General features: G+C 38.4%; 1 protein-coding gene and 1 pseudogene across 2 annotated transcripts in view; both read left to right on the top strand.

The window, feature by feature from the left end:
• Positions 1-7600: 7600 nt before the first annotated feature.
• Positions 7601-18443, top strand: part of LOC132774070 (uncharacterized) — a 54299-nt gene continuing 43456 nt past the window's right edge. For both annotated transcript variants that reach the window (XM_067467811.1, XM_060773791.2), the window contains exons 1-4: positions 7601-7764; positions 9932-9983; positions 13022-13073; positions 16828-17026. In XM_067467811.1, the coding sequence (XP_067323912.1) occupies positions 7747-7764; positions 9932-9983; positions 13022-13073; positions 16828-17026 (321 nt within the window). In that variant the 5' untranslated portion in view covers positions 7601-7746. The remainder of the gene's footprint in view (positions 7765-9931; positions 9984-13021; positions 13074-16827; positions 17027-18443) is intronic.
• LOC132772714 (creatine kinase B-type pseudogene) lies at positions 13152-14546 on the top strand (annotated as a pseudogene).

Here is an 18443-nt window from a genome sequence, read left to right as displayed (position 1 = left end):
AATATCAGTGAAAATAAAGACCTTTGACTTAAAAAGCCACCGAATAGAAGAAAGACAAGAAGCTATAGAAGCAAGGAATCTGGAATACCAGCTCAGACTAAGAAATATAGTAGAAGAGGCCAGAGAGAATATACAAGAGAAAGTGACAGAAATCCTGACAGAAATGTTAAACTGGACGGAACAAGAAGTGATAAATCACACGGACAGGATATATCAGGTGAACACAATATATGCAAAAAAAAAATAAAATAAAACAGCGCGAGATGTGATTGTGAATTTCACGAAAAAAAACGGTTCGAGATGAAGTCTTAAAAATAAATAGCAACAAAAATGTGTACTACAAGGGAAAGAAAGTGGCAATATTGAGAGAATACCCGAAAGCGACACTGAATAAAAGAAGGAAATATAGTTTCCTCACAGAAGAATTAAAGAAACAAAATATTAGATTTCGTTGGGAAAAAGGAGACGGCCTCGTGCTAACATACAGAGAACAACGGTACTGGATCCTAAATGAAGAATGTGCAAGAGATTTCTATGACAAAATAAAAAGAGAGGCAGGGAAAAGAAGAGACAAATACGAGAGAGAGAGAGAAAGGAGGAAAAAACCAGGAAGAATCTCCCCAGAAAGACAAGACTGACAGGATAGGCCAAGAGAACAATCAGAAAGGACAACGAGAATAACATCGGAAGGAATCACAGAAGGTGAAAGGTCAAGAAGGATAGATGAGGCAAAAAACGAAGAAGAAGAGAGAACTGAGGAAGAAGAAGAGGTGTACGGAGAATCGGAGAGGGAGGAGGAAGAGCAGGAGGAAGAGATACAACAAGAAGAATGTATGGAGAACTAAAAATCTACTCAAATAATATTAATGGAATTAATTCACCGAATAAAAGAAATAAAATATTCAACATATTAAAAAAACAAAAGTATCATGTTATTGCCCTACAAGAAACTCATATAACACACAAACATGTAGCACACCTTGATAACAAAAAATTGGGAAGAGTATTTTACGCCTCAGCAAGCGAAAAGAAAAGAGAGGTGGCAATGTATGTAGACACAAATATCCCGGCAACTTTAGCATTTAAGGATGATGAGGGAAGATTTCTAGGGGTCATTATTACGATTCAAGAAAAAAAAATGTTGATATGCAATATTTATGCCCCAAATGATTCTAAAACAATATTTTCAGAACAGTTAAAAAAACAAATAGACTCCCAAGTATTTGATCAACTCTTAATATTAGGGGACTTTAATGGAGTAATAGACAATAAATTAGACAGAAGTAAAAACATAAAACAGAAGGGAAAAAGAACTTCGATTAGTGGAAACCTACCAAAATCAATTCTAAATTGGAAAAGTGAGTACAGATTGCAAGACATTTGGAGATATAAACATGAGAAGGAAATAGATTACACTTTCTACTCAGATGGTTATAGAAGTTGGTCTAGAATAGACATGATGTGGATAACAAATTCTCTAACAATGAATGTTAAAGAAATAAACATATTACCGAGGATAGAGTCGGATCACTGTCCATTAGTAATGAAATTGCAAATATCCAAAACAACAAGAAAATGGAGATTAGACGAAAATTTATTGAAAAAAGAAGATGACATAGAAAATAATAGAAAAAACTAAAAGATTTTTTTGAAATAAACAACAAGGAGGATACACACCTGTATACGATCTGGGAAGCCAGCAAAGCTGTAATGCGGGGCAACTTTATTCAACAAAAAGCAAGAAAGAACAAAATGATAAGGCAAGAATGGGAAGCAATCATGGAAGAAATCAAACAGGAGGAGGAAAATCTAAAGAAAACCCCCCGGAATGGTAATAGAGTGGAGAAACTAAAAATACTACATAAACAAAGAGAGCATTTAGAATTAGAAGAGAGAGCAAAGGAATTAAAATACTTGAAACAAAACCACTTTATGAACGCAAATAAGCCAGGGAAGTGGCTAGCAAAGAAACTAAGAGGGAAAAGAGAAGCAACATTCGTGACAAAATTGAAAGAAGACGACAAAACATATACACAAGAAGAGGAAATAAAAAGGCAATTTACGGAATACTACAAAAAATTATATAAAAAAGACGAGATAGATAAAGAAAAGATCTCAAAATATTTAGGAGAAAGAAAAATAGGAAGAATATCAGATGAAGAAAGGTAAGACTTAAATAAGGAGTTCACCGACTCGGAAATAAAGGAAGCAATAAAAAACCTGAAGACGGATAAAGCCCCGGGCCCAGACGGCTTTTCGGCTATTTACTATAAAACTTTCCAAGAAGAATTAATACCCTATTTGAGAAAAATTATGAACACAATTAGAGAAACCAAAACTATCCCGATGTCATGGAGGCAAGCAAACATATCTGTGCTCCACAAAGAAAATTCCGACCCTGAAAGAGTGAAAAATTACAGGCCTATATCGCTACTAAATCTGGACTACAAAATATTTAGTTTCATAATTGCGGAGAGATTAAAAAAACTACTGACAAAAAGAATTAAAGAAGAACAATCCAGCTTTTTACCAAACAGACAACAGAAAGAAAATGTTAGAACAATATTGGATCTGATCGAATACTATGATATTAATAGCCAAAGAAAAGTAATGCTACTAGCCCTTGATGCGGAGAAGGCCTTTGATAAGGTAAATTGGGATTTCTTTAAAGCACTCATGCAAGAGATGGACATCGGACATCATTTTCAAAATATGATAAAGGCAATATATGAGAAACAAGAGGCCAAAATATGGATTAATGGACAAGAAACGGAGAAAATTGAAATAGAGAAAGGGATGAGACAAGGATGTCCCCTATCCCCCTTGATATTCATCTTAACTTTAGAGGTCCTATTAGATAAAATTAGAGAAGATAAAGAATTGGAGGGTGCAAGAATTCAGGGTCAGGATTTTAAACTTAGGGCGTATGCCGATGATATTATTTGTGTAATAGAAGAACCTGAGAAAAATCTGGGAAAATGGTTACGAACAATAAATGAATTTGGTGAGGTGGCGGGCTTCAAATTAAATCTGGATAAAACAAAAGCTTTAACGAAGAATATTACACAAAAAGAAAAGGAGAAATTAGGAAAGAACTGGAATATTCAGATTGTAACCAAGCTGAAATATTTAGGGATAATATTGACGGCCAAGAACCTACAGCTACTACAGAACAACTATATAGAAGGGTGGAAAAAAAATGAAAAAAGAAATGGAAAGTTGGAAAAATCTGAACTTGTCCTTATTAGGGAGAATCGCCAGTATTAAAATGAAAATATTGCCTAAAATTATTTTTCTCTTCCAAAATCTTCCAATAATCAGGAACCAAAACCTATTAAAAGAATGGAATAAGGAAATAATGAAATTTATCTGGCAAGGTAAAAAAGCGAGAATTAACTTCAAAAATATGATTGAGGATACAAAGAGGGGTGGTTTTGCAGTTCCGGATTTAAGGTCATACTTCGAAGCTAGCGCATTGATGTGGGTAAAGGATTGGGTGGAATTGAAGAAGGAAAAACTGCTCACTCTAGAAGGAATCGAATTAAGAACAGGCTGGCACCACTACCTATGGTATGGAGACCCCAAGAAAGAAAAAAAATTCGGGAACCATTTTATTAGATCTGCAATCATAAAAATCTGGCAGAAATATAAATCTAAAATCTGCGAAAAAACCCCATTATGGCTCTCCCCTCTAGAAGCCACCCAAAGAAGAGAAATGGGATGGAATAACTGGCCGAGATATAAAGAATTATTAAAAAAGGAAGAAGGTGAGATAGTAATGAAGACACAACAAGAAATGAATTCGATAAATAAAAACATATCGTGGTTTCAATATAGACAAATAATTGAGTGTTATAAGAAGGATAAGAGACAAGGGTTTCAAGAACAAGATACCTTCTGGGATAAGATATTAAAAACTAACAGAAAGATAACAACAAAGTTATATAGGAAATTATTAGAATGGAACTCAGAAAAGGATGGAGAGAAAAAATATATGAAAAGATGGAACGAAAACTTGGGCAAAGTAATTAAGAAAGAAGATTGGGAAAAGATTTGGAGAATAAAGATCAGATATACCTATGCAATAGATCTACAAGAAAATTGGTTAAAGGTGGCACATAGATGGTATATGACCCCTCAAAAATTAAACAAGTCGTACAAAAAGGTAAATGCTAAATGTTGGAAGTGTGGGAGGATGGACGGCACCTATTTCCACATGTGGTGGTGGTGTCCAAAAGCAAGAACATACTGGAGAAAAATCTATAAGACAATACAGGAAATTCTAAATGTGAAATTACAATTTAAACCAGAAATATTCCTGCTAGGAATACTTGATACAAAAATTGAAAGAAATATAGACAAACTTCTCTTCTTAATGAATACAGCGGCAAGAATGTGCTACGCGAAACTATGGAAGAAAGAAGAAATCCCTGAAATAAAGGATTGGATTGAGAAGGTATTGGACATCAAAAATATGGACAGATTAACATATTTGATCACCAAAAGTAAAGGAACCCCGATAGAAGAAACTGATTGGACAAAAGTGATAAACTATACTGACTATATAAGTAATAGTACAGAAGAATAAGTAGAAGAGAGAACGATAAAGAAAATAAGGATAGAAGAAGGAAAAGGAATATCCACTCGGAAGATATGAAGGAAGTCAAAAGTCATTTACCATCTGTCTCCAACTCTTATTTTATTATTACTTTTTTTTCTTTTTTTCTTTTCTTTCCTTTCTTTCTCCTCTCCCTCTCTCTCACCTCCTCTTTTCCCCTCTTTTTTCCTCCTGCCTAGCCATCCTTCTCCTCTACCCTTCTCCTCCCTTTCCCCTCCCCTATCCCGTTCACATTCCCTTTCTAAACTCTTGCACGTTTTGTAACACAAAGAAAAGTTTCAATAAAGATTATTGATAAAAATAAATAAATAAAAAATGTGTGTTGGCAGGCTGCAGGAAATCAGGGTCTGGCCTAACAGGTGCTTCTCCAAGGAGGGAGAAAATGATATGTAATACTTGAATGCCTGAGGATGAATGCGTATACATGTGTATGCAAGTTGAGTGAAAATGTAATTCCCCTTTGTTTGTTTATTTGTTAACCAATATAATTGTACATCCAATGTTGTTGCATAGAATCTGTATGTCTGTATGTCCAATGTCATTCTATGTCTAAATGTTTTTCTGTAATCTGATATACCCCCTCACATTGGAAATTGCAATAAAAAAAACCTATGCTTCAAAGTCATTGAAAAGTCATTCATGACTTTGGCTTAGAAATGGAGATGAGCATCACCTCTCAGAGTTGGACACAACTAGATTTAATATCAGTATAATAATATAACATAATAAAACTTTATTTCTATTCTGCTTTATCTCCCCAAAGGGACTCAGGGCGGATTCCAAACATAAAAGGCAAACATTCAGTGCCTGAATACAACAACAACAACAACAAGGGGAAACCTTCACTTTTTATAGGGCTTAGAAAAATTGTATTTTAAAGATATCGCAGCAGTGGAATTCCGATACTTCTGGCACTTACTGTTCTGAATATCCATATGGGCAAAAAAGTGGGAGGCCTCTGTCTGATGACATTCTAGAACAGAAACAACACTGAAGTCAACATGTTGACTTGTGCTTGCCACACCATCATTAAATATATTTTTGATATCTTTTGCCTGTTAAAGAAGCCAGTTAAGCTTCAAAAGTTTCCATCTTGTTTTTTGTGCATTTTGGTTTACTCCTGGCAATTGTTAGTCTCAAAAAGGCTGTCTCAAAACAGGAAATCCTTTTAATTGTTCGGCTAAAATACTAAATGTTTTCACTGATCTGATTTTTTTTTTTTGCCTCCTGACCTTTCAAAACTGTTCATTGGGTTTCAAATCCCTTATGGTTTAATAAGATGATAAAAGTTAGTAATACTATTACTCAGTAAATTACATGGGAATTTCAGTTAATAATTAATTCCTCTAGAAACTGGTCAACATCAGCAACAAGTGGCTGGGTACAAAGATCAGTCAGTGAATCCAAGCTGGAAAATCTTTAACTCATTAAAAAAAAAAACACCCTTAGTAACTTTTTCTCAGTGATTGAATCTTAGCATTCTCTTTGGATCCCCCCTCTCATAAGAAGCATGATATGCAAAAAGCAGATTTTTAATTCACATAGTTAATGGGATGGCTAGATATTTTTCATCTAATGGGCATAGTGAGAGTGGGAAGGCATTGGTTTAGTCCTTTGTAGCTTTTGACTTCAAATGCTGGTATTTCCAACTGCCTCAAAAGTGTAAGACTCACTGAAGAATGGATGGGGAAAAGGCTGTATTGGGGGTTGAGTGTGGAAGGAGAAGCCTAAAGAAGAAAATATTGTTTGTATATGTTTATACAGCATGCCCTAACTCTTCCCCATCTTAATTTCCCAGAAAAAAAATAGTAATGTTTGCTGAAACTTTCAGAAAAATATATTCTGTTTTATATCACTCATCTTTTTGGGAATGGAACTGACTTTTACTCATGCAAAGTGAAGAGTTGAAAGAAGAAAAAATAGAATACAGTAACACTTTGGTCACTTTTGTTGTGTCTGGAAGGATTCTTTCATAGAGGGATTTTTAATACTAGCATTTATTGAATCTGTGCTTGAACATGGAAACTCACTGAATGATTTTGAGCAAGTCACATTCACTCAGAAAATATGAAATGCCCTCTGAACAAATCTTGCCAAGAAAACCTCATGAAGTATTTGCCTTTTGAGTTGAAATAGAAATCTGCAGCAGCAGATGATAAACATGACTTCCATGAGTGTGACTGGATCTGAGAAAAAAAAAGTGAAGCAGAATGCATGTAGTAACTAATGTTTTTATATTACGCTCTTAAAAATATAAAAGAACTTTTGGGTGATCCATTTTCTTCCAATAGCCTACAGCATGAAACAAATGAAAATAAAACATAAGCATATAGATTAAAGAGTGAGGTGGAGCTGAAGGTGTGATGGGGAATTGTTTATTTGAGGGGAATACCAAGCTGGCTCCTCTCCCCTCAGAGACATACAGAAAGAGATGTGATTGCCAGTTAGATTTGTATTTAGAATGTATTATTTCTTTCTTTAAATAACCAGTTTTGTATATCAAATGCATATAATTTGGAGGAACAATAAAATACAAAACGAGGTAGCAGGAGAGCTTTGAGTGGGTGAAGGTAAAGACAGGGCTGGCCCAAAGCATGTTCTTGGCTGAGAAAAAGAGTATTTCTCTCTCCATATACAACTTGTTCGTTACTACATGCATCTCTTTTGATATATAAAATCTGGCTGGAATACTACCTGGATTTTCATTCCGTATTGATGATGGGCTACTACAGTTTACCCACACAAGTGAAAAAAACAAGCTATTTTGGAGATAGAGACGAGAGGAGATAGGAAGGACAAGAGAGGTTGTTTCAGGTGGCTGCTACCCTAATGGTAGGGCTGGCCATGGGTGAGACGGTAGAGAACAAGAGAAGGAAGTATAATTAGAAAAACAGTCTGCACACAGAGTATCTTTTGTTGACACACATTGCAATCTCCCCCAACCAGTTCCTAAGATATAGTGCACACAGCTTTCACTTTCTTTTTTCAACTATAGGCAAAGCCTGTGCCCTCCGAGAAGGAGAGCATATTATCAGTTCTTGTAAAGTGCTCATTTTCACTTTTGTTTCTTCTTCCTCGTTTGAAAACTTCTGAGGGAATGTAGAAGCAACACCAAGCAACAGCACTAAATGAGACAAACAACCACAGTAAGAAAATAAAATGTGAATTTTAGATTAAGCAAGGGTTGTGTGTGTGTGTGTGTGTGTGTGTTTGCCATCTTTTTTTTGCCTATGTGAAAGGACTTTTGTTTTAAAAAACTGCACAGTCTTATTTTGTCACTTATGGTAGTCCAGAGTTACAGTACCTTCCTCTATTTGTTTTATATATTGTGGTTATGCAGCTTTGTTCCCACTTTATTACTTCATTTGTTGTTGTGTGTCTTCAAGTCAAGAGCTGGCATGACATAGTGGTTTCCACCAGGACAGTAGCTGAATCCCTTTTTAGCTACTGGGTAACCTGGGGTAAGTCACACTCTCTTACAACCATCAAATGGTGATGATTCTGGCAGTTCCCATTAGAGGCATTTTTTGTTGTGTCAGGATCATCCTGTTGTGAGAGAATTGGCTGTCTGCAAGGACGTTGCCCAGGGGACACCCGGATGATTTTGATGTTTTTATCATCCTTGTGGGAGGCTTCTCTCATGTCCCCGCATGGGGAGCTGGAGCTGATAGAGGGAGCTCATCCGCCTCTCCCCAGATTCGAACCTGCGACCTGTCGGTCTTCAGTCCTACCAGCACAGGGCTTTAACCCACTGCGCCACCGGGGGCTCCTTCCTTATGAGCTGGACTCCAATTTCACCACAGTTCCAGGGGAGGTGATTGAGGCATCTGCTTGTCCAACTTTGTGGGATTCCTTTAGGCTTGTTCTTCCTGAGACTGTGGAGGAGGTCCTTGGTGCTGTGAGGGCAACCACGTTGGCTCTAGACCCTTGCCCCTCTTGGCTCATTAAATCGGCCAGGGAGGGGTTGGTTGATTGGTTTGTGTTGATCATTAATGCATCACTGGAGCAGGGTTTTTTTCCATCTCAATTGAAACAAGCTGTGGTTCGTCCACTCCTTGACTCCACCCCTTGACTCCACGGTGTTGAACAACTTCAGACCAATCTCCAACCTCCCTTTCTTGGGCAAGGTGCTGGAGCGGGTGGTTGCCTCCCAACTCCAGGGCTTTCTAGGTGACAACAACTACCTAGATCAGTCACAGTCTGGTTTCAGGCCTGGCCACAGCACTGAGACGGCCTTGGTCGCCTTGGTGGATGACCTCCGTAGAGAGCTGGACAGGGGGAGTGTGTCTCTGTTGGTTCTCTTAGACATTTCAGCAGCTTTCGATACCATCGATCATGGTATCCTTCTGGGTCGACTCTCTGGGATGGGTCTTGGGGGCACGGTTTGTCGTTGCTCTTGTCCTTCTTGGAGGGTCGATCCCAGATGGTGAAGCTGGGAGATGCCTGCTCAGACCCCTGACCTTTGACCTGTGGGGTCCCGCAAGGCTCTATTTTGTCTCCCATGCTTTTTAACATCTACATGAAACCGCTGGGAGAAGTCATCCGGAGTTTTGGAGTTGGGTGCCATCTCTACGCAGATGACACACAGCTCTATTACTCTTTTCCACCTAATTCCAAGGAGGCCCCTCAAGTGCTGGATGAGTGCTTGGCCGCTGTGGCTGTCTGGATAAGGAGGAACAAGCTGAAGATCAATTCCGACAAGACAGAGGTCCTCCTGGTCAATCGAAAATTGGATCGGGGTATAGGGTGGCAACCTGTGCTGGACGGGGTTGCACTCCCCCTGAAGTCACAGGTCTGCAGTTTGGGAGTCCTCTTGGATTCAGACAAGCCCCTACATTGACATCAGACAAGCCCCTACATTGGCAGTCTTTAGGAAGAGCTTGAAGACCTGGCTATTCCGGTGCGCCTTTCCAGAATAGGATACTCCAGCAATACGTCCCAGAAGCACTTTATTAGAGATTGTCCGCACATTGCACTTACCAAAAAATCCTTATATCTCACTCAGCATACTCAGCACTTTTTAATCTGTACCCATTACATTTGGTCCGGCCTAGTTTTATTGTGTTACAGTGTACTGTTTTTACTGCTTACTGTTATTGCTTTAATGTTTTGATTTGCTTTGGTTTATGTGTATTTGTTACATTGTTGTTCTATTGAGGCCTTGGCCTATGTAAGCCGCATCGAGTCCTTCGGGAGATGCTAGTGGGGTACAAATAATGATGATGATGATGATGATGATGATGATAAAACTTAGTTCTCCAAAGCCCTGGTTAAGTATTCCAATGTGTAATCATTTATGCATTTCTCTGACAGGCAATGGGAGGCTTTTTTTCTCAACCTCAACCTATTCCGACAAAGAAAACAGGTGAGTGTTTGGAGGAATGCCCTTTACTTCCAACTAAAATTATTCATGTTAAGCAACTGTGTTGCTGAAGCTACAGGGGATGTACATTTTCACCTAGGGTGGATTTATTCAGTGTTTCTTCAGCTAACATTTTTGCAGATCAAGCCCCTATTTATGTTTCAATGAACAGTCAGAAAAGAAATCATGCTAAAAGTAAGGAAATAAATTTAGAAAAGGTATGTGCTAACAGAAATATCATCATTCACCACTTCTTTGCATTCTTTACACCACATAGTAAATAGCGTTATCACTCCATTAATTGCTAGGGAAAAAGAATAAGGAAGCAGAACAGTTAGGTAACCCAAAGTACCCTCTTATCCTTGCAGCATTTGCATCTCCTTTTCAAGGATATATGTTTACCATTACTAATAGATGATTAGTGATGAAGAGAAGAGATCAAAATACTATTGGAATAATTTTGGAATTTTTGCAAATGCCTGTTCTGCATTTTAAAAATAATTTTTATTGAAGATTTAAAATAGAAAAATAAAATCGGATAGAAAATAGATAAAGAAGAGAGAAGAAAAAAAGAAGGGGCTAAAGCAAAACCCCAGTGTCAAAAAAGAAAAAGAAAAAAGAAGAAAAGAGAAGAAGAAAAAAGGAAAAATTATTCCGTGCTTCTGATCTTCCTCTTGCTTGTTATATTCTTTTATTCTGAAGTCAATAAATTTAAAAAAAAGAAAAGTTCAGTTTCTACTTTCTCCATTCGTAGTTATATCTTTTCTTGTTTAAATGATTATAGTTTTCTTGTCCTTTTCCATATATGTTTTAAAAAACTGCCAATCTGTCTTTTGCTTTGGTATTTATTGATGTTCCATCCATGTTCGTTATGCCCGTTATTTTCATTTACCAATGTCCTTTTGTGAGAATATCTTCCAGTTGCCAGTTCTTTGAATAAACTATTCTGGCAGCCATGATTAAATAATTTCTTTATTTAGGTCCATTTTCAGATCCATAATGCCTAATAGTAGATATTTGGGTTTCTTTTGTGTTTCAATATCCAATATTTTCTGAATGTCCTTGTATATTATATTCCAATAGTTTTTTGCCTTCTCACACAACCACCATATGTGGTAGAAGGTTCCCTCTACCTTCTTACATTTCTAGCATGTGTTCTGCAAATTTTTATACATTTTCTCCAATTTGTATGGAGTGATATACCATCTATGCATCATTTTTAGCAGATTTCCTTTCAGATCATAAGCATATATTTGTTTCAGTCATATCTTCTGTAAGTACTCCCATTCCTCCATTCTGATAGATCATCCAATATTTTTTGCCCAATTTATCATAGATTCCTTCACTGTTTCTTCCTCTATTGAGCATTCTAATCACTTTTTGTAAATTTTTGTTACTATTTTTTTCTCTGAGTTCATTATTTTGTCCCAGAACGCGTTTTCTTCCTCAAATACTAATATTTTGTCTTTGTTATAGTATTCCTTTATTTGTAAGTATTGAAACCATGAGGTATTCTTGTATTTTAATTTAATTTCTTCTTCAGTTCTCATTTCTATTGTATTGTTCTTCCTCCTTAGAATGTCTTTGTAAGTTGGCAAATCATTCCAGCCTAGTGATCTTCTTTCACCTGCTTCCAATGATGAAATCCAAAGGGGTGTTCTCACGTATAGTTTCCCCTTGTATCTATTACATATTTTTAGCAGTGATGCTCTTACAAAGTGATTCCCGAAATTCTTTTCTATCTTTGCATTTTCATACCATAAATATCTGTGCCAGCCTATCCTTAAATTGTGTCCCTCTAGGAGCCCCCAGTGGCTCAGTGGGTTAAAGCACTGAGCTGCTGAGCTTGTTGATCAAAAGGTCGCAGGTTCGATTCCGGGGAGCGGCGTGAGCTTCTGCTGTCAGCCCTAGCTTCTGCCAACCTAGCAGTTCAAAAACATGCAAATGTGAGTAGATCAATAGGTACCGCTCCGGCGGGAAGGTAACGGCGCTCCATGCAGTCATGCCGGCCACATGACCTTGGAGGTGTCTACGGACAACGCTGGCTCTTCGGCTTAGAAATGGAGATGAGTACCACACCCCAGAGTCAGACATGACTGGACTTAATGTCAGGGGACTACCTTTACCTTAAGGCTAGTACTTTTTCTCTATGTAGTTCCACCCAGTCTTTTATCCATGCTAGCATCATGGTATAATCTTAAATCGAGTAGGCCAAATCCTCCTCTTTTTTTTAATCGTCAGTTAGGTTTAGGGTTTTGATTCTTGGTTCTTATTTCTTCAAATAAATTTTATCAGGTCTTTGTTCCATTCTTTGAATATCTTTAGTGTCCTAATTATCAGTAAGTTCTGAAATAGGTACATCATTTTTGGTAGTATGTTCATTTTAGTCAAAGAAATCTTTCCTAATAGGGATACATTTAGATTTTTCAAATTTTCCAGGTCTTCTTTTGATTTCTTTCTATTTGTATTCATAATGGTTCTTTAATAATTGTGAGTTTTTGGCGGATAATATAATTCCTCTTTTCCTCTTTGGCTGATCAGGATGTAGTATTAACAATTCTTAATATATTAAAGAAGGGAGAGATAACAGGATTCATGGGAACAATGGGAACTTATTTTGTAGCATAAGTAGCCAACAGGGTGCAACTGTAGTTGTGGCACTTAATTCAAGTGGTTATAATTTTGAACATATGGAACATATATAATTAAAGGAAAAAGTTTACTCTTTCAGGTAAAAGGGAAGGGCTTAAAGCTTTGCCCACTCAAAATCCCAGTAAGAAAATGCCAATCAGGCTATACATGATCATACTGTAGTGGATATGGTCCTATGATCTCTGCAATTCATTTTGCAAAATACTTATGCAATGGCCATGAATCTCACTGCTGACATCTACATGTCCTGATCATGATCCCTACATGGGAATGACCAGGTTGTTTTAGAATGTGAAGTATATTGAATGGAAGAGATAAGACTGTCTGCATGAAGCTCAGCTGATTTTACACTCTTGTTTTTTTTTTTTTAAAAAAATATCTTTCCTCAGATGTGAATGAGATGATGGAGCAACCATGGAGGGATGTTACCTGGAAAACTGGGTAAGTTCATTTGAGGCTATCAATCTGGAATTATTAAACTATTATAAGTAGATTTTAATAGTAATTGTGAAAAAATGCATGGCACCATTTAACATTAATTTTCAAGTGGGCCAAATAGGGCCAAAAGTCTTCCCCTCCTCCCAAAAAAGAAAGAAAAAAGAAAGATCCCAGGGTCTACATCCATTACATAAGATAGACTGCGAACATACCTTGGTCCATCACAATGTGGGTCTTCTATTTCTGAGGACCGACATGGAGGCTAAAAGCCCTGTGATCTGCATAGGACAGACTTGAATCCTGATAACTTGCAGGGTGGTGATGATCTGGACCCCAACTACATTCTAAGTTCCTGTGTCCGAACTGGTAGGAGCATCCGTGGCTTCTGCCTCCCCGCTCATTGTAGCAGAGGAGAGAGACATGCTATTGAAAAGCTTTCTGTGGAAGCTTTGGCTAGCCTGGAAGGGGACCTCAATGCGAGGTACTATGCACTGAAAAACATGACAGATGCTGAGCAACAGCAACTCATTGATGATCGCTTTTTTGTTTGACAAGTCTGGTGGCCGGGGCATTTGGCATAATGACAACAAGACCTTCCTTGTCTGGGTCAATGAGGAAGACCACCTTAGACACATTTGGAACAAATTAATTGCTACAAATATCTAGGCATTATGTTCTCTTCATCTGGTGCTTGGGCTAATCACATTACCCATAGTATACAAAGAGCAATGAAAGCAGCAAGTTCCATTTATAAGCTGTACCATCATAGATACCCAGACACAATCAGACCTGCCCTGGAAGTGTTTAAGACAAAAATAATGGCAACACTTATATTTGGGGCTGAAATTTGGGGGCACATCAATTTGGCCAAGATCGAAGCCTTCCACGTTAAGCAGCTTCGCACCCTCCTGGGCCTTTTAGTGTAAATAGAAGGTCAGCTGCTATCCTCACCTTTTTGCCTTGTTTTTTTTTTTACTCGTGTTCTATTTTGAAATGGTAATATGACTGGTCAAATAAATAAATTATTATTAAGACCACCTTAGAGCTATTTCCATGCAGAAAGGGGGGAATATGAAGGAAGTTTTCACCCACTTCTGTACAGGATTAACACAGATTGAAACACTCTTCAAATCCAAAAACTATGAATTCATGTGGAATCCCCACCTTGGCTACGTCTTGACCTGCCCATCCAACCTGGGCACAGGTCTCTGCGCAGCTGTCCATATTATGCTGCCCAACCTTGGCAAGCATGAGAAATTTGGTGAAATCCTCAAGAGGCTGAGGCTGCAGAAACGTGGCACAGGTGGTGTGGACACAGCTGCTGTGGGAGGAGTGTTTGATGTCTCCAATGCCGACTGTCTTGGATTCTCCGAGGTGGAGCTGGTACATATGGTGGTTGACGGGGTGAAACTGCAGATCGAAATGGAGAAATGCCTTGAGAAGGGGCAGTCAATTGACAACCTCATGCCTGCTTAGAAATGAAAAGCATTTTAACATCCTAGCACCCCACCCCCCCCATGCTTCTTCCTAACCTATTGGATGAATAATACAACAAATGAGGAAAAAACCCATGAGCTGCTCCAATCAAAGCGTGGAGTCAACAGAGAAATCCCCCCTTAGTAACACTAAGTCTCCCATCCATATGTGTTAAGTGTTTATTTTTTGATGGCTAAAATGTCACAGAGAAACTGAAATAAAGCCATTGTTGGGCCTGAATAAAAAAATGTAGGTCTTCTAGTGTTATGCAGCAGCTAAAAAGCCAATACAGTTGTGGGCTGCATCTAGAGGAATAGAGAATCCTGGTCAAGATAATTATTAGTGCCCTTCTGGTCAGGCATAACTTGACCAGTTATGCCTAACCAGATAACTATAATGTTCTAGTTACCAGAACATTGACTTGAAATGGTCCAGAGAAGAGCTGCGAAGGTGATGAAAGTTCTGAAAAATAAGCCTACTGGCGAATGACTTCCGGAGATTGATGTGTTTTTTTTTGGAGAAGACAGAAATGAGATAATAAATAAGGGCCACAGACAATAGAACTAGCTTCTTTTTCTTCGTCTTCATTCTGCTGGTTGCTGCAGCAATGGGAACAACAGGATAGGTAAGGGAGAAAGTGCAACCAGGCCAACTCAGTTTTGGCGTGGCTGGTGTCTGCCCTGCTGCAAGTTGAGGTGCAGCCTATGAAAGTTTCTAGAGGTTCCAGTTCCAGTCCAGAGCATTTTTACTCCAGACTGCCTCCGTTTTTTGGTTAGGGGTTGATGAGCTCTCAGCAATGTAGAGGTCAAGGTCCACCCAGCTCCAAATAAATTATCTGCTTTCCTTATATGCTTTCTGATAGATGTTAATACATACAAACATATATATAGGGAATTGATATATTAGAGGCACAGAAAATTGCATACTGGGTGCAAATGACTATTGCAAGAAAAAGGGAATGTATTTATGTAAAATGTCCAGCTCCACCCAGCTCCAAAGGAATTATCTATTTCCTTAAATGCTTTTTGATAAATGTTAATATATACAAGCACATATAAGGAGACTGATAGAGGGAAATGAGTACTGAGTGCAAATGAGTATTACAAAAAAAGGGAATTTGGCTGGGGTGGTCCATACCTTGGTCACCTCCAGATTGGACTACTGTAATGCGCTCTACGTGGGGCTGCCCTTGAAAATGGCTCAGAAATTCCAACTTGTCAAACGGCTGGCAGCCAGGTTGTTAACTGGTGCTTCTTACACAGAGAGGTCAACCCTCCTGTTTAAGGAGCTCCGGCTGCCATTCATCTTCCGGTCCCAATTCAAGGTGCAGGTGCTCACCTACAAAGCCCTAAACGGTTTGGGACCTGCCTACTTGCGTGATCGCATCTCCATATATGAACCCACACGATCCCTTCGATCATTTGGAGAGGCCCTGCTCACGATCCCACCTGCGTCACAAGCGCGTTTGGTGGGGACGAGGGACAGAGCCTTCTCTGTGGTGGCCCCCCAACTCTGGAACACTCTCCCCAAGGACATTAGACAAGCCCCAATGCTGGCAGTCTTTAGGAAGAGCCTGAAGACTTGGCTGTTCCAGTGTGCCTTTCCAGAATAGGAAACTCCTAGCACCATGTCCCAAATGCACTTTGTTAGAGATTTAGGATTGTCTGCACATTGCACCTACCTCCAAAACTTCTACATTTCACCTGTCATGTCCAGCACTTTTAAATTTTGTTCATTACATTGGCCCGGCCTTTTAAATGCATCATGGTGTCATTGTTTTTAGTGTTTTATTTTTGCTTGATGTTTATTGTTTGCTTTATGAGTTTTATTGCTGTATTGTTATGTTGTTGTTTTGTTGGCGGCCTTGGCCTTTGTAAGCCGCATCGAGTCCTTCGGGAGATGTTAGCGGGGTATAAAAAAGTTAATAATAATAATAAATAATGTAAAATGTCTAAGAACAGAGTTTGCAACCTACAAACTGCCAATGTTCAAGCTGAGTGCCTAAAGTTGCTGATTTTATTTCTCTTGGCGCTTTAGTACACTTGTGAGCATATTATCTCTTCTGTTAAATTAAGATTTTGAAAATCAAATTTGCTGAAATGTATGAACTTCTGGAAAGCAAAGATTAACTGTAGTCCAACTTTATCATAGTATTTTTTTACAGAGCTCTTCTTCCCACCATGATTTTTTGTAAACAGCATTTTTTCTTTGTCTCTTTCCACCACAAATAACTGTTTCAATCCATTGTAGCTAATAAATATGTATTTTGCTGTCTTAACAGGGAAAGAAAAAAACTGATGAGTGCGATAGCAGCTTATCATCCTCGTTTGAATTCAGTGCCACAGTTTCGGGTTCTGTTTGTGGGACCAGTTGGAGCAGGGAAATCCAGCTTTTTCAACTCTGTGAAGTCTGTTATCCGGGGCTATGTGACAGCTCAGGCCACAGCATCAGGGATGTGTGGTCCCAGTTGGACCAATCAGGTTTGCCTTGTGCTAAGTCTGAAATTAAGATACATTCATTCAGTCTGTAGTTTTTGTTATTCTATTTCTTGACGTTTCAGATAAGGTTTTCAATAGATCATCTTAAAAAAAAAAAGACAACTGTAGTCCCTAATTTTAAATTGAGCAGTGGTCAAATCCATTCATGCTAAACAAACTTATTATGAAAAATCACAAAAGGTCTATTGGTCTTGTTCTCTTTCTGTTTAAATATCTCTGTGTTATCATCTTAGGAAGAGTAGTTTGTTACCCCTTTAATAAAATCATAACCATTTCACCAATTGTCAAATTCATTCACATTGAACAAACTGACCATGCTTCTTTCCATGAGGCAGAAACAAGTTTATTAACCTGCCATGGTTGTTTCCTGGATATGTTCACTCACTATGTTGTAATATTGCCCTGTGATGGTTGATCAAGATTTCCCATGGAAGCAGGAGGCCAGCAACAAAGCTATCCTGATTCCCTCAGAACAAAGAGCATTTACATACCAGAATACAGATTTGAGGAATTTTTGAGGAGTACTCTTGATTCAGGGAGTAAACTGGGCATCAGATTATCATTGTCATTATTTTTATTACTTTGTTTATATATACCCCGCTTTATCTTCCTACAGGGAACTCAAAGTGGCTTGACATAAAACCATTAGTATCCAATTTAAATATATACAAATATACAAACATTAAAACGGAATTAAACATAAACAGCACTAAAAAAAATCACAGTTTAAATCCATCTAAAACATATTCAAAGTTACAAAATCAGAGCACCTCCTGATGGCTCCAGTTACACACATGATAATAATATTGGGTTAGGCACGTCTTCAAAAGGGAGACACTGGTTGTAGCCATTTTGATTTCCTAACACACCTTTCTTCATTGGACTGAGGCCAGTCACTCCTCACCTGGCCAGTCAGCTGCAGGGCTTTTGCAGGCCTGATAAAAAGGCACATTCAAATATCCTTCCACTTCACGGGTTTTGGCATCATTACTGTCACGCCTAGCTAGGATGAACAACTTGGAAACTTCAAGGACTGTTCCTTGGATCAAGAGTAGAGTTTGTTCTATGCTTATAGAAAAGGAAAAAAAGGGGGGAAAACCCAAAGCACATGCATGTGGATACCAGCCTATCTTGTATAGGAGGGACAAATGGCATATTTAAGAACAATTTTATAGCTCACCATATCTCTACCAGCTAGCATCATCATTACATCACACTTGAGACAAGGGGTTCCCAAACTTTTATAAGCCGAGGGCTGGTTCATTGTCCCTCAGACTGTTGACTTCTAATTGTATGTGGGTCCACAAGCACGTATGCTTGGCATGCAGGCATCAGGAGTGTATGCTTGCATCGGATGTACATGTGTCATGTGTTGGATGTGTCCCACACTGGCTGCTGC

The sequence above is a fragment of the Anolis sagrei genome, chromosome 4 (genome assembly GCF_037176765.1).
Source record: "Anolis sagrei isolate rAnoSag1 chromosome 4, rAnoSag1.mat, whole genome shotgun sequence".
Lineage (NCBI taxonomy): Eukaryota > Metazoa > Chordata > Lepidosauria > Squamata > Dactyloidae > Anolis > Anolis sagrei.
This window is presented reverse-complemented; position numbering and strand designations above follow the sequence as displayed.